The sequence below is a fragment of the Micropterus dolomieu genome, linkage group LG21, assembly GCF_021292245.1.
Source record: "Micropterus dolomieu isolate WLL.071019.BEF.003 ecotype Adirondacks linkage group LG21, ASM2129224v1, whole genome shotgun sequence".
Taxonomy (NCBI): Eukaryota; Metazoa; Chordata; class Actinopteri; order Centrarchiformes; family Centrarchidae; genus Micropterus; species Micropterus dolomieu.
This window is the reverse complement of record NC_060170.1, coordinates 22,878,713-22,899,456: the sequence shown is the minus strand read 5'-3', so window position 1 is coordinate 22,899,456 and position 20,744 is coordinate 22,878,713. Positions and strand designations below refer to the sequence as shown.

The 20,744-nt window shown below is 40.4% G+C and overlaps 4 protein-coding genes across 8 annotated transcripts in view; 2 read left to right on the top strand and 2 right to left on the bottom strand.

Annotated features, from left to right (window-relative positions):
* The first annotated feature begins 1,625 nt into the window (after positions 1 to 1,625).
* On the top strand, positions 1,626 to 5,219 carry LOC123960972 (deoxycytidine kinase 2-like). The gene is made up of 7 exons (XM_046036039.1): positions 1,626 to 2,375; positions 2,457 to 2,566; positions 2,656 to 2,855; positions 3,468 to 3,615; positions 3,802 to 3,917; positions 4,383 to 4,479; positions 4,683 to 5,219. The coding sequence occupies exons 1-7, from the start codon at positions 2,126 to 2,128 to the stop codon at positions 4,707 to 4,709; spliced, it is 948 nt and encodes a 315-aa protein (XP_045891995.1). The 5' UTR covers positions 1,626 to 2,125; the 3' UTR covers positions 4,710 to 5,219.
* Positions 5,220 to 5,591: 372 nt separating this feature from the next.
* On the top strand, positions 5,592 to 7,561 carry spaw (southpaw). The gene is made up of 3 exons (XM_046035617.1): positions 5,592 to 5,893; positions 6,288 to 7,102; positions 7,218 to 7,561. Exons 1-3 carry the CDS (start codon positions 5,617 to 5,619, stop codon positions 7,368 to 7,370), a joined length of 1,245 nt encoding a protein of 414 aa, XP_045891573.1. The 5' UTR covers positions 5,592 to 5,616; the 3' UTR covers positions 7,371 to 7,561.
* Positions 7,562 to 10,404: 2,843 nt separating this feature from the next.
* Positions 10,405 to 13,532, bottom strand: eif4ebp1 (eukaryotic translation initiation factor 4E binding protein 1). 3 transcript variants are annotated; one of them, XM_046033890.1, is made up of 4 exons: positions 13,372 to 13,532; positions 13,079 to 13,224; positions 12,038 to 12,229; positions 10,405 to 11,080 (listed from the first exon to the last, which is right to left on the bottom strand). In XM_046033890.1, the coding sequence occupies exons 2-4, from the start codon at positions 13,212 to 13,214 to the stop codon at positions 11,049 to 11,051; spliced, it is 360 nt and encodes a 119-aa protein (XP_045889846.1). In that variant the 5' UTR covers positions 13,215 to 13,224; positions 13,372 to 13,532; the 3' UTR covers positions 10,405 to 11,048. The 3 variants fall into 3 exon arrangements, with proteins under 3 accessions (XP_045889846.1, XP_045889845.1, XP_045889844.1); XM_046033889.1 differs by having other exon boundaries at positions 13,079 to 13,234; positions 13,372 to 13,531; XM_046033888.1 differs by having other exon boundaries at positions 13,079 to 13,525.
* Positions 13,533 to 13,995: 463 nt separating this feature from the next.
* Positions 13,996 to 20,744, bottom strand: part of ank1a (ankyrin 1, erythrocytic a) — a 109,910-nt gene continuing 103,161 nt past the window's right edge. For 2 of the 3 annotated variants that reach the window (XM_046033887.1, XM_046033885.1), the window contains 2 exons: positions 20,624 to 20,739; positions 13,996 to 17,724 (listed from right to left, as the gene is read on the bottom strand). In XM_046033887.1, the coding sequence (XP_045889843.1) occupies positions 17,671 to 17,724; positions 20,624 to 20,739 (170 nt within the window). In that variant the 3' untranslated portion in view covers positions 13,996 to 17,670. The remainder of the gene's footprint in view (positions 17,725 to 20,623; positions 20,740 to 20,744) is intronic. The other variant, XM_046033886.1, reaches the window with a different exon arrangement.

Sequence of the window (20,744 nt, the reverse complement as noted above, 5' to 3'; positions counted from 1 at the left end):
AATAAAATAAAATCTATAAGCAAAGGACATTGGATTTAATTATTTGATTATTTTAGATTTCTTAACAAAGTAACATGGCTAATCAAAACCATGCAATTTGGTTGTGATATGATTTTTATTATATATGTAAAGCGCAGTTATTATGGATTATAAAAGTAAATTGTCATACTATACAGTAATGTAAGACAAACTGGTGCCAGTGGAAACATACATTACTTTATCATTTGTTTGATGTTATTCTTATAGCTGACATTTTCATGCAGATTGTTACAGTTTGTAAAGGTTCTTTGATTTAAGATGAAGATCAAATCCTAGAAATAAAACACTGGATGTCTTCAGAGTCACATGGATGGGGAAAAGAACATTTGTAACTATGCCACATTTAATTTAATGTCTGATGCTGAGGATGACTGGTTGACAATGGTGCCATAAAATAATGCCTCCAAACATCCTTAAATATCACTCTAAAAAAATGTTTGTTTTTGAAAATCACCTGCTAAAAGTTGAACTTATTTATTTGTTAGAGGTGTGATTAGGTCAACTGTTTAGGCACCACAGTATGAAATGAAGATAGTACATGTGCTATTGCTGTTGAAGTGCCTTAAATGTCATACAATATTATGAGTTTGTAAGTAGAATATTCAATTATAAGTTGTTCTCTCCCTCTAGTAAGTAAAGTCTAAGTAAAGAGACATGATGCAAATAATCAGTGACTGGATCGCCCCGAGGAACACACTCAATAAATAAAAAGCTTAATTTGTACAGCTTGTAACTATTCTGTGGAAATGAAAACACCTTTTATGACCTTCCTCGGTCCTTGTCTTTACACATCCATGCATGGACCTCGTCCATCTAGGGACAATCTTATGCTGCGTTCCAGGTAACTCGGAACTGGGAAATTTCCAACTAGAAAAACTATCCTGGAACGCCACTTGAAGTCAGATTTCCTACTGGTGAACTCGGGGAAAAAAATATGTACCCCGACTTCACCAGTAGCAGCCGAATGACGTCACACAACAATAGCAGCTCCCATGGAAGCACACGTTGTAAATGGTAAACCATAAACTAAAAGGCAAGTAAAGTATTAAATGAAAATAATACATACTAGTATCAAATAGTAAAACTTGTTCTGCATTTAAATTGATGTAGAAATATTTTGTCAATGTTATTAGGTAGCTGGTTACCATAAACAATCTCTGAAAGACATCTCTACACAAAAGTTATTCAGGAAAATGTTAAAAATGCCAAAACATTTGAAAACTTACGAAGTATAGGCTAATCTACAACGTTTATTGTCTTTTGAGGATTACCACTTCAGTTCACCGTTTTCTTTAAAACGTCCCTAATTTTACTGAACACCAAGGAAGAGGGTGCAACTGGGTGGAAGTCAGAGATTTCAACTCGGACATTTTCCAGGTCCGAACAGTCTGGAACGCGGCAATAAACTGGCCAAAGAAACATAAGTTTGTCTCGGTCAAACATGTTTATTGTTTACATTTAGCGTCATGCACCACCATGCAACTGAAAAGCTTTGAGGTCGGATATTTCAACTTCCCAGTTTCGACCGGTCTGGAAGGCGGCATAAAAGCACTACGGAAGTACTTCCGGGTTGATGACCAAACGCACTGCCACCACCTCAAACTGTGCTGCATATACAGTCATTATCTGTTCATGTATCTTTTAGCTGAACGTCTGAAGTCCAGTCAGTATTAGTCGTTTGCTATCAATATTCTGTTCAAACCATAAAGGCTTTTATTGTGAAGGAACAGAACAGAACGTATACCGGAAGTACTTTTAGTTGCTACTGTTTGTAGCATTCAGGCACAACTTCTTATAAATCTATCTTAGTAATTTTACGTAACAGCAGCAAATATACGAAACACGAGGGCTACAGGAACAATGCGACCGATATATCGGTGTTTACAAATGTAGTAAATGTAGTAATAGTTTCCATTTAGCTGTACCGTTAAACACATCATTCATAACGCAAGCTCATGTGAGGATGAGCTAGTTACCATGAGGGTAACGTAACGTTATCGTAAACTTTAACGCACTAACATTAGCAAACACCAAGTGAGACGCACATAATTGTGATTATCCCTATGTAGCACTTCTGCCGGTCATAATGTCTGCCCTGTATCGATGCGTTTCCAAATTAAAAAAACAAACCGGTTTGATGCAGCTCATGAGATTTTGGTATAATGCGCCTGCACAGTGGAAGACACCTGACAGCTTCCTGCGAGGTGGAGACACAGCCATAACACAGGTAACAACCAGTCTCGGTACTATGGCTAATGAATCGGGGAAGCGCAGTTGTTCTTCAACCATGGACGGAACAGCTCGAGTTAAGAGAGTTTCTATCGAGGGCAACATTGGTAAGTACAGTATTTCAAAATAAGATAAAACAATTTGTGCCATAATGTGAGTGACCTCCTGTACTTACTCTCAAACATCAGCTGTTGGAAAGTCGACCTTTGCAAGACTCTTGCAGTCAGCTTGTCCAGACTGGGAGGTGGTGGCAGAACCTGTCAGCAAGTGGCAGAACATTGACACTGGGACCCCAAAGGTGTGCACATTTCCTGACCTCTGTATGTTTCCCCCCCAACAAAATTCAAAGCAGGCCAAACTTACCATCTTCATTTGTATGTTTGGCAGGAGGCAGATGCGTCCCATCAGACAACAGTCAGCAACCTGCTGCAGATGATGTACCAGGACCCTCAGCGCTGGTCGTACACATTTCAGACGTATTCCTGTATGAGTCGGCTGAGAACGCAGCTGCAGCCTCCTCCAGCTCGCCTGCTCAGCTCAGAGGGAACACCTGTCCAGGTGTATGAGCGCTCAGTCTACAGCGACAGGTGTGCGAGTCAGGACAGTGGAGGAGGAAAGTGAAAATGAAATCGTGTCAGGGGAACTCCAGTTTTGGGTTCTTTACATGGACATTATCATCCCATAACAAATCAAATCAAACTTTATTGTCATATGTACAGGAAACAGTTGTCACACAGTACAATGAAATTCTCATTCTGTGAATCCTCCCAGCAACATCCAACATTAACTAAACAGCCTAAGACATAAATGGCAAGTGACACAATAACAACATAGAATAACATAAATAACAATGTGCAAAAAAAGTACGTAGTAGTGCAAGTATAACATGGGAAGGTAGTCTACAGAGGTTGGATTGTTAGTGGTCGTTTGTGTGTGTGTGTGGATCATTGCACCTCTTATATGGGCAAGAGGGTGTTGATATCTTCTTAACCAACTTCTATTTCAACCAGAATGATATAGGGAGCTGTAGACTTACTCCACTATCCATAAATTCACACATTATCACCAGATATAATTGTTGTTTTACAATAAGTGATGCTAAGGATGGAATTAGCATGAAATGGACATATGTGCTTGTGCAAATTCATTGTTATTTATTTTGTTTGCATAAAATTAAACGTGAGTCTCCCTCCTGTCAGATACATCTTTGCCCTAAACATGTTTGAGCTGGGTTGTATCAACTCTACAGAGTGGGCAGTCTACCAGGACTGGCACTCCCTCCTGGTGGAGCAGTTTGGACACCAGGTGGAGCTGGAGGGCATCATCTACCTCAGAGCCCCACCACAGGTATAAACATTCAAGAGATACAATTAATGTAACAATAACTCCTAAGGAAAAACCATGTTTTCAGCACATCTATTTAGCTTGTGGTAGTTGTTAGTGTTTATATAATTATTACTGTAACAGTACATCATCTTCATTTACCCTCTTTCATGACAAGAAAGACAAAGGCATTGTACTTTTGCATCTCAGAAATGTATGGAGCGTCTGGAGCATCGGGGAAGGGCAGAAGAAAAGGGAGTGAAACTGGACTATCTGGATAAGCTACACGTTCAACATGAGAGGTGGCTTGTTGAGAAGTGCACTGAGTGAGTGCTAATGAGGTCATGTTTGAGTTGTTTGTTCTCTTCATTTGTGTGTGTGAATTGTAAAGTCACACTTTTCTCAACAGTTATACAGGCTACACCTAACTGATACAACATGTATACAGTCAGGTGGCTACTGTCAATGCAGGCCTGATGTGCACAGTGTAAAAACAAAGTTTTAAATAACATTTAAAATGGGTCTTTAGGTGATGACCTGTGCATTATCCAACCAGAATCTGGTATGAAATTTTAAAATTTAAAAAATAAATTCTAAAAGTAAAGATGACCGTACAGCCATTATATTAGAGGACTCCTGATTTCTGTTTGACGATCACCATTTAAAATGCCTCTCCACGCAGCTGTTTGTTGCTCGGCTATGAACAGATGATGGTCGGTGGTGTGTGGTCTGGGGACTTGTAGCTGTAAATGTAATGCAGAGTGTAATACAGCTTTGCTCTCTTTTTCCAGGATACATTTTGAGAAGTTGAAACAGATACCTGTGTTACAACTCGACGCCAGTGTGGAGTTGTGTGACCCAGAGGTGCGCGAACAGTTTATAACAAGGGTATGTTTTATTTGTTGAACTTCGACACAATAGCTGCTACGCCAGGGACAACCACACGAGGGCCCTGTCCTAGTGTTTGAGACCTCATCAACCTTGAGAATCACCACACTGACACGTTTCTGTTTTCTGATCTGGTGTTTGATGGGTTTCATATATCTGATCCACTGGGATCCGGAAATCCTAAAATACCTTTTCATTCACAGGTGAAGAACTTCTTTGATGCTTTATGAGAAGACAGTCATCGGCAGCCACCGGCAGTGGGAAACATTTGAGAACAGGCGGACCTCAGTCAGTCAAGTGTGTTGACTGACATATACCGAAGCCTCTATTAATATAGAATAATAACATCTGCAGCACCATAACCTCATAAAACACACTGTATTTTTTAGCTTGCTTATTTATTTGTTTTGAAATTCACTATGTAGTTAAAGTTACTTCTTGTACTATACTGTTTATACCATTTGAAATCTGAAATTTGAAAAAGAACAGCTTCACTCTCTAACACAATAATTACCTGTCCAAGCAACAGAAGCACACATCAGTGTAAGCGATTTTATAGCCTGTGTAAATCATATACTAAATCTCTGTCATCGTGACTATTTAGCAGCAAAGTTTCCTGAACATAATATAGTTTGTGTTAAAGGTACTGTTCTACACATTCCTGACTGGCTGTAAAACTGAATTAAGACAATTATTGTGTTTGTTGTTTCTTAATAAATAAACACATTCTTTTTTTAAAACTGTCTTTTTTTACATTACATCTGCCACTATTACTAAACAGCAAGGTGCTAATTGCTGTACAGCATTTAACGTGTCATTTGTTAATGGATTTTTACATTTCTAAAGTCTAGGCTCCTCGATGAATATAAAAGGCTGGGCCGTTTGACAGGACAATGACCTTGGCTAAATGTTTTCTTTTTTTCTGCCCCTCTGATGTGCTCTGATGATCAGAGGGGCTGTTCAGATGCCTGGAGTGGCCAGGGGTCATCAAAGGGCAGCTGTCCACTATAAAGGGGGCCTGTCTGGAGCTCCGTCTGCACATAGCATCATTTCAGCCTGAGACCAGCTAGAGGAAGGAAGGAGATCTTTGCCCCTCTCTCATCATTGTTGGAGTAGATTTAGTGAGTTTCAGTTGAAATGGAAGCTAGAGTTTTCCGCACATTCCTCCTCTGCTCTTTAGGAGTTGTTTTCTCCACTCAGGGGCACAGGTATCACACAGGCCTCGAGGCCAGTTTAGGATTCAGAAACCTCTCAGTTAGTAATCGCAGCGGATACCCTCTGTACATGATGCAGCTGTACCGCTCCTTCAGGACTGTGGATTCATCATGGTCAGTAGCTGTCAACAGCATTCAGAAACAAAGTGACAACCCGTCAGCACGCAGTTCTGACTCTGTCCTGAGTCTGATGGCCAGAGGTGAGTAAAGAGTTAATTTTATGTTAATTATTTTCATCACTGGATTTAAAGCATGTTATGTAGTGTGTATGTTAGTTTCTCCTCAGTGCATCATCCAGCAGCTCTTTCGTTGGTGCATTATCTGTGTAATCAGACCCTCCCTTTTTTACAACCCCGCAAGTGTCAAAATGCTTATTCGACTTTAAAGGCTTTCTCTGTTTTATGTGAGAAGGTGAGTATATTAGCCCTCAGACGGCCTTGCACAGGGGGGTTCAATACACATCCTGTCCTGTTCAACCTCCCACTCCAGTGTTTTGACATTTGTCCAGAGATCTGGTTTGCCCAGAATCAACCAGACTGCTGACTGCCGTGTGTGAATTTGAATTCTCATTTACATTCATTGTCCCATTTTTAGGTTGCCATCAAGTGGGTGAACGATGGACAGTCACGTTTGACATGTCATCAGTCTCTACTAGTGAGCTTGTCCAGCTGGCGGAACTTCGGATCAGACTACCAGCTTTCTCTGGCTCTAATCGCGCCACTGTGGATTTATATCACTCTAGAAAGCAGAGCTGTGACCCAGACAGCACATCATGCCAGGATGAGCACCTTTTCCTGGGGAGCTTCGACACTTCACCCAGCAGCACAAAGTCTTCCTGGAAGGTCGTGAATGTGACTGCTCTCTTAAAGTACTGGCTGTACCAGGGAGATGGCATGTCGAGCCAAGAGGCCACAGGAGGACCTGAGATGGACCATGGGAACGGTTCTGGAGATGAAGGGGAGATGACTGGCAAGTCCCTCTTCCGGAATATGGGTTTGCAAAAAAGCAAAATACACCATCCAACTATGAACAGGGTCATGATGGTCATCTTCTCCAAACATAACCTGCCCCAGGTAGGCCATACAGCATACAGTCTCATTCATACTGTGGAGAACTCCAAGTATGTGACCACAGACAGAGTCGGCGGTGACAGTCAAAGTCGACGCCACAAAAGGAACAGAATGGAAAGGATGAGAGTGACTGATGGAGCTTCCCCTACTGCTGCACCAGCAGCAGAGCCAGCCCAGAGGCCGCTGTGTCGTAAAGTGGACATGTGGGTGGACTTTGACCACATCGGCTGGGACGAGTGGATTGTGCACCCCAAGCGCTACAATGCGTATCGCTGTGAGGGAGAGTGTCCTACACCACTGGATGAGTCCTTCCATCCCACCAACCATGCGTACATGCAGGTGAGATGACAACTTTGAGATTTTTAACCCCATTTAACTCTTTAGAATGTTGAACAATCTCAAGTTTTTGTATAGTTGCTGGTTTATTCATGTGAATTATTCATGTGTTTTTCAGAGTCTCTTGCGACATCACCATCCAGAAAGAGGGTCTTGCCCGTCCTGCGTGCCGACGCGCCTCAGCCCGCTCTCCATGCTGTATTACGAGAACGATGATTTGGCCCTGCGGCATCACGAGGACATGATCGTTGAAGAGTGTGGCTGCCACTAAAGCGCAGCCCGTCACTGCATTCACAACAGCAACTACTGACGGAGCATAATCTTGAAGTTTAATTTAACTGTTTCTTTATTGTCTTCATGTAAATGTTAATGTTCTAATATTAAATGGAGAGTTCCTAACCATGCATTTTTGTTATTGACAGGATATGACTGTTTAAATGAATATATTTAATCCATACTGGGTGGTACACAATAGTATATATGTTTAGTAAGGAGAAAGCTCCATTATGCAACTCTTATGTTTTATCTATTTATACATTATAATGTATATTTTGTACATAAAACCTGAAAAAATATATTAAAACATTTATTTTGACATTACTGTGATGTTTCATGTTTCTTTGGACACTCCACTATTAAGTTTGAGCAATTTGAATGTTTGATTATTTGGTATTTATGAACCCTATAAATATGTACATTGGATATAAAGTTTTTGAAATTGCACAGCTTGACATTGAAATTTTAAAGAGGGGAACTCAGACCACAAAGAAAATCAGTTTTCAAAGTAAAACATTTCAGTGCCATGGATGTAGTGGTATTTAAATTACAATTTAAATGGTATAATAAAGTATTCTGTTGCTTATAAGACTTAAATCTTTATATACATTATTTGATTCCATGCATTTTTGCAGTGTTTATGCCAGTTTTTATGTGGATTTCATTTGTAGTGATTGTTGTTGAATCTGTCAGCAGTAGCTATTATACAGAATGAAAAACACGTTATATATAATCTTTCTAACATAAAGCAGTTCTCAGAGGCTCAACCTGCTGGTTGATACTCCTCTACACTGTAATCCCACTTGTCCTCTGTGACTTGTGACCAGATAACATCATACTGTATTTGCCTTCCTCACTTCCAATCCACATCACAGTGCACACACCATCAGAGGACATTAGTGTGCTTTCTAGCCAGGTCTTTTTTTGTGGATTGTGATCAAACAGACGGGGTGGGTGGAACACAACAAAAAGCATGGTGAAGGATGGAGCAATAGGGGAGAGAGAAGCAGTTGCATTTGTTTACTATGGGGAGGGGGTGAGGGGTTTCAGGAAGCAGAGGTGACAAGATTCAGAGATTTAGACCCCACCACAAGAGATTTAGACCACAAACAATCAGAAAGCATGGTGAGGGAATGGAGAGAGTCAACGTCTGGATGCTGAAGCTACTGTGGTGGAAAGACAGGGTGGACTGGAACTGATCAGCTGAAACTGTCCAATCCACACCTCCACCCAAGACAAGACCAGACTTAGTTCTCTAGTAACTTTCACCTTTATTCAACTGAAACTTATTGGTATAATTTGCTTTTTTTAAGCTCAATAAAACAACAGAAAAGTATCCAATCTATTGTTTATGCCTATCTGAGTTATACAATGACCATATTCAATGCATTTGCAATAATGAAGCTGATGTGGCACTTTGACAGTGTTTGTCCAGATAACACAACAAGCAGTAGCAGGAGCTTAAATGTCTTCACCTCCAAATCATGTGTCAGTTCTCACACATCTTCTCTATCCTGAACAAACCTTCTGCTTGGTACCAGGAACAATTGTACATTCATGCAGATGTAATAGGAACTGCTCAAACTTTTAATGCTTTTGTCAGTAGTTGTGTTCACATAAGTGGACCTACAGCATGCCTTCCTTTCTGCTGCACAAGGTCCAGTTATTCAGTACACCAATGTACATGTACTTTTGACAGCATCAGCCTACGTGCCGTCATTATGGTTTACAGAACTCAATGATTATTGTTTTTCATCAAACTATCGTGCCATTTTTTGTGCCTGTCCATTCCTATGGTGTTAAGGTGGGACAGGTCAGTGCTGGACACAACTGTTCATATTCACATCCTGTAAAACTTCAATTAAAAGCCTAGTCCCAAATAGAACCCTGTCCCTTTTATTGGCCGGTGTGGCTACACATTTTTAAAAATAAATGCAGGTCTCAATTAGACGCCTTGTCTGGTTTATTTGTGGATGTATAAAGCCTTTTAAAGCCCTCTTGAGCTAGTTCTAAGCTGCTTAGATTGCACATAAAATATAAATGTTCAAACTTTTGTCAGTATGGACATGCTACACATTGTAAGATCGGTTAGATTCTCCACAATTCAATCGTTCAGTTAATTTTATGGAAACAATTCAGACTACCGGTATGGTAAATGAGTGAGACGAGTAATATTCATACTGGTTGAAATAAACAACTCGATAAGTCCAACTTTGCTGAGCAAGAGTTTTGTGCAAAAGGAATTACAGGCCTGTCCGAAATATAGTCAGGTAGTTTAGTAATTGAACCAAATAAGAGCCTGGGCTATTAATTTAAATTTTACTGTATGTGGATAGCTAATTGCTCAATTCCACCTGATTTTGCATATCTTTACAAACTACCTCAGCACAGTGGACCAGAAATACTGAATAGTTCAGTGCAGTAGTGTCTGAGGTGTCCTGGGACATCCCCTTCATCCATTATTTGGAGGCATTTATGTAATACTCTCATCAAAGGGAAAGCCCGGTATGCTACTTCAGAATGAACGCAGCAAAACTTGGGCACAAGTGGAATGAAAATGTCACACAGTGACATGATCCCACCTAGCTCTTGGAAAGCAGGGAGTTTCTCCCCGCTATGTGCAGTTGTATATTGACCTCTCTTTATACAGTCCACTGACTGAGGTTATCAGTTGCCAGTGAGAGTCTTGAGGAATTCCTCTGATATGACTTGTGCTGAATCAGGGAACACAGGAAGTGCTAAAGGCTGTTAAGCAACATGTTATAGTTACGATTTATCATCTCAAAATGTGTATTAGCTCTTCACTTAGCACTTTAAAGCAGGAAACAACTTGTGGTCAAGAGATTTTTACTTATCATTTCACAACGGAAATAAGAAATTTTGAGTTTTTGCTATTGCTTCAGATCAGTGAACTGAAGACATTACCCTGATTATTGTAAAAGTACAATCCATTGACATGACAGAACAAGACTCACTAGGAGCAAACAATTAATCCACCTTGTCAAACAGATGACAAAAACAAAGTGTTGTTTGCTTTAATGGTGTTTGCTTTAATGCCTTGTAACCCTACAAACTGTGTGAAAATCTGTTTCAAAATTTCATCAACAAAATTGTTTTACATTCTCTGTATGACACTTCAGGTGAAGAACTCTTTTTTTTTTTTAAGAGCACAATTGACAAATTATACAGTATCTTGAACATTTCAAGGCATTATCTGAAGAAAGGTGTCAAAAAATGTGTGGAAATAAAAGCACACCAAGTGACAAACCCTCCTGGAATGGTTATAAATCCAGTTAATTTCAATTTTTCTTTTTCCCCAATTGATTTTCATTATTTGATCTCAGTTCTTATGGATTGTTGAGGCATTATTGGTGTTAAGTACTTCTGAGTGTTGATTTTAAACTTGTAGCCACTACAGGAAGGCACACTTTGTCACACATAAATCAGGTTTAAGCCTTGGCAGACAGAAAAGAAAAGTTTCATTAGAAATTTGTTCTGGGCAAAACAAGCATATGAGATTGATAAAGACAGACTTTAAATCACTAAGACGCCGGAGATACTGAAGGTGAACCTCCGTCCTCGTGGAATGGATGATAGGAACACAGAAGGTGCTCCTGAGCCTCTCTTCACAGCATCTTTTGGTAAGTCTAACATCTTTATACTCCAGGACCACCTAGATGTCCATTTCAAACTGTGAGTCTTCACCTTTAAAAAAAAGAGAGCAAGAGAGAAAAAAAAGAGAAATATTTTATAATTCAAATGTTTTACTACATTAGAATTCATCTTTAACATTCTCACACTATATATACCTCTACAAACTAAACAGTAATATTTCAGGAAGCGTGGAGGAGGAAGTGACCATAGCAAGAGTTCACCACAGGGCAATTGAAACCAAAGAAACTACAAGGAAAGTAAATCCAAGAATCGTAAACTAATGTGTTTTAACAGGGATATAGAACTTGAAATGCCTTCAAATATGTTTTGATTACAAAAAATTACATTGAAATGAATGTTTAGTTCTGACAGACTCCATCTTCATGTTTAAGTACTCAATAAAAGTTGTGCTCAGTCAGGTCTATGTCCCCACTCAGAAACAGCCAAGTCAATAACAGCTTTGTAAGAGGGGTTAAGAAAGTACAAGTTCACCTTCTTGTGCCAAAGCAAGAAAAACTGCGACAGAAAAACATGCCAAGATGTCTGTCGACTGACAGAAATAACAACTCTAAAATCGACTTCTGCAATCGGCATGAAAAACGTTAACTGCTCCTTGTAACCGCAAATGCCACTTTTGTGTCAGCTAGAAATGATGCTGACAGGACAGATATGTCACTAAGCACTGATTAGTTACAGCAAAATTACAAATTCCTCCTAAACAGGCTTCAGGTAACATAAACACAATCTCAGGCTAGAACAATAGTGTGACACAAAATGGCATGAGCAACCTCCTTTTGTCTTCTGTTCAAATCTCAAACTGGCAGCTATGTGAACAGTTTAATGATCTGATGACTGATAGTGATGCACATGACATAACTGAGGTGAAGGATTCATCAGAGGTTCCAATCGGCGCTGTAGTTTTCAGCAGCTACATTCAAATCCAAGACTGAATCCTTCACTACAAATCCTAGGGCCACCCTGTGATGCTCGACTGAGGTGTGCACATACCAGCGTTGCTGCTATCAGGTGCAGCGATATTGTTGTTGTTCAGTAGTTCTCCATTGTGGGCCTTCTCAGCTGTGTCTTTGGCGGAAGGACTGGTCACCCCTGGAATGTTGGGCAGACCTCGTGGAGGGGTCTTGGCCAGCGGAGAGCTGCGGCACCCCAGCAGGAACTTTCGGTCATAGATGATCCTGGTACCTTTTGGTTGAAGAGGCAGGAAAAGAGAAGCAATGAGGTTGCACTTTCATCAGCTGCTTCACCATCAGTGGCTCAGTCCAAAGGAGATTTGGTTAAAGATAGTTCAGATATACAGTAGTTTTGAGGACTTCCCCAGATTCAAAAACTAATAAATTGCTTAAGGTTATGTATTTGTTGTAGTCTGATTAGTCTATAAACACACACTGTCCACGAGGGATGAGCTAATGACACCACATCACCAATGAGAACCAGTCTAAAGATAGCAACGTATTACTAATTAAATCTCACGTTTATCAAGACTCGGTGTACTTCATATAAAACTTCAACATAAAACGTATTTTACAACTAAACAAAAAGTTAACCCCAAGTAAAGGTAGCGCACACTGGAAAGAACCAATCACAGCTTTAGTTGTCGGTGACGTATGGCCACGACGAGCATCATTAGCAGCAAAGGACAGTAGGCGTCGCTAAGGTTTCTAGATCAGCTGATAAAACCCACAATAAACACCGAAATCACAGCTCACTTTATGACAAAGCAGCGGTGTGGGTATATACCACCCACGGGCCTAGAATCACAATGACTTTACTGCTTCAGAGGCAGTAACTCTTCTCTTTTCAGCCAAACACTTGCTAGCTAGCTAGCATTAGCAGTTAGCTTAATCAGAGCTAGTAGCTGGTACTGCACAGTGGCATTTGACAGCAACCGACCTCATGGAGTTAGCCCGAGCGCTCCCTGACAATACAGCTGTTCTGTTGAGTCGATGAGACTATACATCATGCACGGCCCTGGGTGACAGCACGTCTCTTCGGCATACACAAGTAAACAAGACGTATAACAGCAGTTCGTACCACCCGGGGTCGTGCTGAACAGGGTCCCTCCGGGAGTGGTGGAGTAGTCGTGGGGCATGTGCGCCGCGTCGTTGATGGTCACCCTCCTGGTCGACGGGATGGCCTTGGCAGTGGTCTTCTGGCAGTCAGTGGACATCTTCTCTCAGCTGTAATAAACTAAAGCTAGCTAACTAAATAACATGAAACGGGCAGAAAGTCCTGCTTTGACTAAACAACAAAGCCACAACGCGCCTGTATCGGATATTGCTTTGGCTCAACAGAATGGCTACTTACGGTAAAATAAAAATAGATACCTGTTTTTCATAAGTGCAAATGATGAACGGTAGTATCTAGACAATTACAGACATTGCAACATGCAGTTTCCAACACACAAAGTGTCCAGGTTCTTTGTTAAAAGGACCTGAGCACACGTTCCTCCTCTTCCACTCACTCCACATGCACACAAAACAACACAGCAGACAAGCTGCAGGGGAAAATACTCCCGATGTGGACAAAATGAACTTATTCTGCCCCCTACTGGCACATAATGCCTGTACAGAGTTCAACATTCATTCTGTTTTAAGTATCAATTCAACTCCTAGAGAAACTACCTAAGCTTTGGCAAACAAGCAAAATCTGCTGTTTGCAGAATTGTATTGATTTAATGGATACTGAAAATGGATACTTTACTCATCTTACCATTCTTTGCAGACTTGTGGATTCTAGTCACTGGTGCATTAATTTGTCTATTTTATGTGTTTAAAGCCTAATGACATGTAATCATCTTCATATTTCTGCTCAGCAGTAGGCACAGGACAAGGCCTGGGGCAATCCAGCGTGTTCGTAATACTTTGTTTGGTCAAAACTACCGTATGATCATTGGTAGTTGGGGCATGTAAGTAAATGTCTCACACAAAAGCATACACGCTATACACAAAGACATTTCATTTCTTTATTAATTTTGTAAATGTTGAGCTGGTGTACAGAGTAAATTGTCAATAGATGTCCTCGGATTTGATTGGATTAAAAGGCTTTTACATTTATATTTTAAATTCGTGTTCAACTCTCCATAACAATAAAAAAAGCAAACAAAACAGGTTAAAATACCCACAAGACCCCTATTTATCCCCAGGTTGCAGGCATTACCCAGAACTCAACAGTCTCTTGGTAGCTACAGCTGTATGATGCTAAAAGTACATCCATAACATAACTAGAATCCCATTTGACAAGAAAGGGTGCATAGCATTCTAAGTAAATATATATATTTATATATATTTTCATATATTTCATATATATAGCCTTTTATGTTAAAAACATTTTCTGTGCATGTGTGCAGTTGCATTCCTTAGTATTGAGTAATATGCTATTGCGTTAATAATGTCTTCAATCCATTCTAAAGGAATATACATGTGTTCTCTAGTTTTTGCAACAGTTAATATTTTTGCATGAACTTGGTGCATGGCATCATCTCAGTGGTCCCTCAGTGCAGGGCTTTCCATTGTTCATTTTTCTTACGTAACCAGTCCTCCATCTTCTTGCACTTAGTTGTACTCGTCCGTTTAAACCGCATTCAAAGTGTCACCGTGTGGAAGCCTTAGAATCGTCTCAGTCTTATATTTGGTAAGGGGGTGGAAATAGAACAGGAGTGGGTTGTGTTGAGGAAAAAATGCTTGTCATCTCGAAAGACTAGCCGTCGGAGCCACCGAGCCTTCCATCTCACTCCAAACTGCTACCTTTCATTGTCTTTTCATCAGACACCCTCCCACCCCCACCCCGGCTCGCACTAACCCTGACATCAGCAGTGGAAGTATAAACAGCCCCTGCTTCAGAAACATACCCAAGCATATTATAATTATGAGCCCTTAGAGAGCAGACCGTATGCTATAACATAAGGGGTAATACACAGTTACACTGTTGTGTAATCTTTATTGACATCTAACTTTTTGTGGTTATTAATAAAAGATAATAAAATAGAAATAATATCTGAAGGGATAAGTGTCCAAAACCCATTTGAGGCTTCTCTCTTTATATCTCTCCTCCTAAATGATTTGTATCTATGTTTGTCATGAATGTTGATGATCAACTCTTTCATCTACTAAAGTACAGAGCCAACACAGATGACTACTTTATAACAAGACTTACGGTATACCAAGACTTTACATTCATCATCTCTGGCTGTGAAGCCATACTGAACAAACACTTATTGAGGGGTGATTATTGCAGTACATTTCCATAATAAAGCATTCAATGTCTGACATAATGTTTGAAATAAATGCATGTAAGGATAATGATATCATGTGAGATGGCACGCTTATTGAGGTAAATCAACTTTAAAAAATGTGAATTAGAATTACACATATAATCTGAGAGCCTCTGCTCTTTGTCCATTTGGAATATTACTTCCTTGTGTTATTATCACAACTTCACCAATGTCCCAATATCCAGGACTAAATATGTGACATTAAAATCACACACACAAACACACATAAAATAGGATTTCTTTCAAGGTGCATATGAATGTCATTAAGGTTTAAAAATTATCACTAAACACACCTACATTACCTGATGAGTAACAAAAACAGACACTGGGCACTTTGCAGATGGGATGGCTGGTATGAACTCATACCAATACTCGCCCAATATTAGTGTAGAACTTAAACGTTTTCTTTTCTAGAGAGGCAGAGTGATAAAATGTGGGATACTAATGCACTGACATCATTTCAGAATGGAGTGAGGAGTAGCCTAAAGCTGTGATAAACAGACTGAAAGCTCGAGTTTAGGAAGAACATGAACTATGATCCTAAAATCCTCGCTCTCTCTGTCACACTCAAACACACACTCAAACACACACTCAAACACACTGATGCAAACAATCCTTTCCTTTTGTAAGCAGTTATTGCGTCTCCTGAAGCACAGTTAAGACAGTAAATCATGAGGGGAAAAAAAGACGTAACACTAAAGAAAGGAGTGAAACAAGGGCCACGCTTCGAGAAGGGTCAGGCTCACAGTTGCGGGTCAGTATTACAGTTTCTCATCACAGTGATTGGTGACTGACTGTCTTTGCTACACTCCACAGAATTACCAAGGAGACAAACATCAAAGCTCAACACATCCTCGACACGATACTTTCCTTTCTCCAGCTGACTCTGTATCTTTTACCCAGTCAAACCAGTGCTACATTATTACCAGCGTTTCAGCTACTTTACCCTCATTAAGTGACATCTTCGGGTGGTGGTGAGATGGTCTATAAGTGCACCTCATGTGTGATGTCAGACAGACACTGCTGAAGGTGGGATCCTGCCCCTTGCTGGAGGTGGTCAGGACTGCTACATCTACTCTGAGAGGCTGACTGGAGGGGTGACGGAGTTGAGAGGTGGAGGTAGGGCGATAAGGGCCAAGACTGAGGGAGAAGACGGGTATTTGGATTTTGGCTCAGACAGACATCTGATTAACACAAAACCTCACAAGGATACAACACTCTGGGGACAAGAAAAGGCGGAGGAGTGGGGTTGTTAATCTCTCATTATAATCTGTCACTCGCCAATTATCTCATTGTCACGCTCTCCACAAGGCAAACCACTCTGAGGGAAGGTCGGGGAGGCGGGTTCACTGCAGAAACCCGCCTCCCAAAGCTCAAAAACACCATCAGTACAGTAAATGACTTACAGTATGTCTTCCCTCTACAGTTTGACATGTCAAAAGCAAAGGGCGAAAGCACATGGAAAGCACAAAGAAACAAACAACTTGACACACAAAAATCTGACGTTTAAAACAGGCAGAGCGACACGACATTTGTATGTTCTTGTACCCACAAAGATCTCAAGATATATAGAATTATATATAGGTTCAGACCAAACGAACCAAACGAGAAAAACAGGGGAGGAAATTCGTATGTACCTGAAACAGCAGCATCAGTGGCATCGCATAGGGATCTCAGAACATAAACACACGTAACACACAGTCACGTAGAGCATTTTAGTGCATACGATATTATGTACAACACCAATATCCTTGGGTGATAATTGTAGCTTTACTGGACTTTAAGAGCACTGGGACAGGTTTAAAACTAGGTTGTGATGCTCTTAGTGGCAGGGAGGAGGGCGAGTAACCTGTTGCCTAGAGATTATGTAATTTTCAGTATTTTAGTCTCCCTTTTTTAACTAATGAACTTTCCCCTGTTGGTTTTGAAAACAGGCCAATGATTGACCATACCCAACATTACATGCCTGTCCCACACAGCAGTGTCTCCTCCCCTCCCATTTTTCCCTCCCTTGTATTCCCTCAGTATTTGTAGTTAAAGACAGGCCATGCGGCAGCAGTCACTCATGCTGATACAGATAACAGGAAGCACGTTTTGGTTGCTAGTTTTTTTTGTTTGTGTTTGGTTTTTGTTTTATACGAAATCATGCTTCTAGCCTAGTAAGTATATTTTTTTCTCCACAATTTCTTTAAAAAAAAAGGTAATAAAAACTACAAGTAAATCCATATCCTTCTCTTCCGGTGCGTGCTGATAGTCGGCAGAGCCACTGTGGTTGTCATGGCGTTGGTGTCTGTTGCCCTTCATTTCGGTCCATCTGCCTTTTATCTATGTTCTTCCTGTCAGCTGCTGCTGGTCATGTGTCCATATAGGATGGGTTTGGTGAAGAGGTTGAATCCTGCGGAGAACTCTGTGGAGAGAGGGAAACACGCTGATTTAGGAAAAGCTACAGTTTTGTCTTGCTACATCCGACTACAGCAAAAACTACAGAGCAGGTGACATGCAAGTTGCAGTAAGTCAATACAAATCTGTTTTTGAGTCAGAGATATGTATACTGCTATATGCAGTCATTAAAATGGCTTTGGATAAACTGTTTCATCTTTGAAATTCCCCTTAATTGATGCTCATATATCACCCTCTTATTTTAATTAGTCACTATAACACTATTAAACAACGCATTAGTTCTGCAGAAGCATGGTTGGCAAAAGTGGTTTAACATTCAGTAGCAAGTTGCTTGAAATATCAGTAATCTCAGGAATGTCATGGCCTTTATGTTAGAAAGAGCAAATCACACACACGCGTTTGTTCCTCTATCCCTGTGGGGACATCTCATTGACATTATGCATTCCTTAGCCCCTTACCCTAACCATCTAAACTGCATGCCTGACCTTAACCCTTCACCTAACCTTAACCCATTAAGGTTAAGGTGCATTCAGGTTAAAGTCCCCACCGGGATATAAAATCATGAAACACACACACACACACAAACACACCACAGTGGCTCCAGATAGCAACTCAAAGGACAAATGGCCTTGCAGCTTTGACTTTGAGAGCTGTCACTTTACAAGATCCTTTTTGGTTTGCTGAGTGCACATTGTGACAACCCTTTTCCAGCTTGTCACAACATACACGAAGAAATGAATTGGCCTGACATAATTTATTGCAGAGCAGTAATGATCTATTTGCATCAAACATGTGTTATCCATCTGTAAGTCATCATATTGAGTGAACAATGGGACACAGAAACGTATTTTTTGCATGTAGATAAGTATGATTTAATTTAAATAAACAAAAATCAATTCTGTGCCCAATACATTTAGTTGTGTGTTTGCTATTCTTCACAAATATAAGTCCATACATCTGAAGTAAACATGACAAAGCAATTGCCAGAAGGCAAGCAGCTGAATGTCTATTGTTCAGGTAGTAATAACTGGAAGAATGTGAAATGTAAAACTAAAAAAAAAAAAGAAAATTACTGGGACATTAAGTATCACCTCAGGGTTATATGGTGTCTATGTGTGTTTTTACTCCATATCACCTGCATTAATACTGACTGAAACTATATACTAAAATCAATTATATTCTAGAGAAATGTTTTTAATGAAATGTCTCCATTTCCTGATGAAACTTTATTATATTTTTGTGGGAAAACTAATTATGGGCATCTTCTTTTTTTGTGTGTAATTTATATTTAAACCATTTGTTAAACTGAAGATGTAATGAAGTGTAATTTTGCTGTGCCAGCATCACATTACATATCATTAGTATTGAATTAAAGGTACATTCAGATGCATTTAATCCAGACAGACTGGATTAAATGGTCTAGCCCACAGGTCACAAGAGGCACTGTGGGTCAGTCCCATACCTGCGGGGACGCAGCACTCAGTCTGCCTCACTGCTTAACTCTCCGCAGACTGGCACATTTCACTATTTGAGCACCTTTCTTCATATCCACAGTATCGGGCTACGTCAGGGGGGAAGGGGTTGGCGGCAGACGAGGAGCAAGGATTAAGAACAGGTGGGATGACAGGAGCAGAACAAGAGGTTGAGGGAACGTTAGTAAGGGAGAGTGAGAAAAAGTTGAGGGAGGAAAACAGAAATGGAACAACACAGGAAGGAAATAGTGCCACAAGGAAAGAGAGGACAGAAAAACAACAGATGAGATGTAATAGAAAAGTGAGAGACAAATAAGTGAAGGGAGAGGCAAGAGGGGGAAAAGAAAGAATTTATGTATAAACAGTCAAGCAAGAACAGAAGTGATGGGTGACAGTTGGAAAGACAGTTGAAGATAAAAGGGCATCAGAAACATCTGCAGTCTTTGGGATTCAGAGTAGACCTGTGTCAAATAATATTTGCAAACATACTTTTGAATTGATTTCTTAAGATGGATGGGGTCTGACCACATAGGACAATGCACAAAGTGCAAGAAAGTTTACACAAGTTTATGGACACATAAATATTCTGAATTGTCTTGATGTGTAAAACCCCAACCTCTGCTACTTCCTGCAGGTAAAGTAAAAAAAAAAAAAAAAGGTTGTAAATAATATTTGACCCAGCTCTGATGCACAGAGCCCTGCAGGTTTGAGTGATACAGCACACAGTCACAGTTGAAGGACTATAAACTTTAATGAAGGCAAAGAAGACAGAAGTGCCAGTCATTGAGATAACTGACAGGGACATAATGGAAAATATAGCCACTGCAATGAGCCACAATCAATTTGTTCAGTCATTAATGTGCAAGAAACAAACATAGGAAGTGTAGGTGCGAATCAGTGATGACTAAAATGATGAACTGTGAGCACTTTACCCAAAGCAATAACAGCACCAGAGCAAAGTGGACTCATACGTACTCTTGCATGCAGGAGATGAACATGAGGAAATAATGTTTGGATGGAGATTAATGTAACTGAAGGTCAGCAATCAAACAATCAACCAACCACTCAATCTTCGCTAGTTGAACGACATTTAATAAAACAGGGCTATTGCTTTTAAGATTATGACACCACACACACAAACTGTGTTCTTAGCCTTTAACACCAAAGCTCATGCAGTTAAGCTACTCCAGGACTGTTGGGGAGCACATGGGAAACCCAGGTAAGATGAGACTTTCAAGCTCACTGCAGAACCAAGTCCCCTGTTCAATATAAACTAGCTACTACATGCATTAAAATCAAACAAGACCTCAACAGATGGTGTTCAGCTGTTATCATCTGATCTGATTCAGTCCATTTGAACACAAAGTGCTCCTTGCACATCCTAGCTAATAACGGGAGCCTCAGGTGAGAGCTGTCTGCAGATCAGAAGCCCACCTTGCTGCTGTCCCGGCCCAGGATGGCGTAGCTCATGAACTGCTCAGCATCAACCTCCAGCTCGTTGGCGTCCTGCAGAGAGCCCTCCACGCTCACCTCCTGAACCCCCTCCTCACCTGAA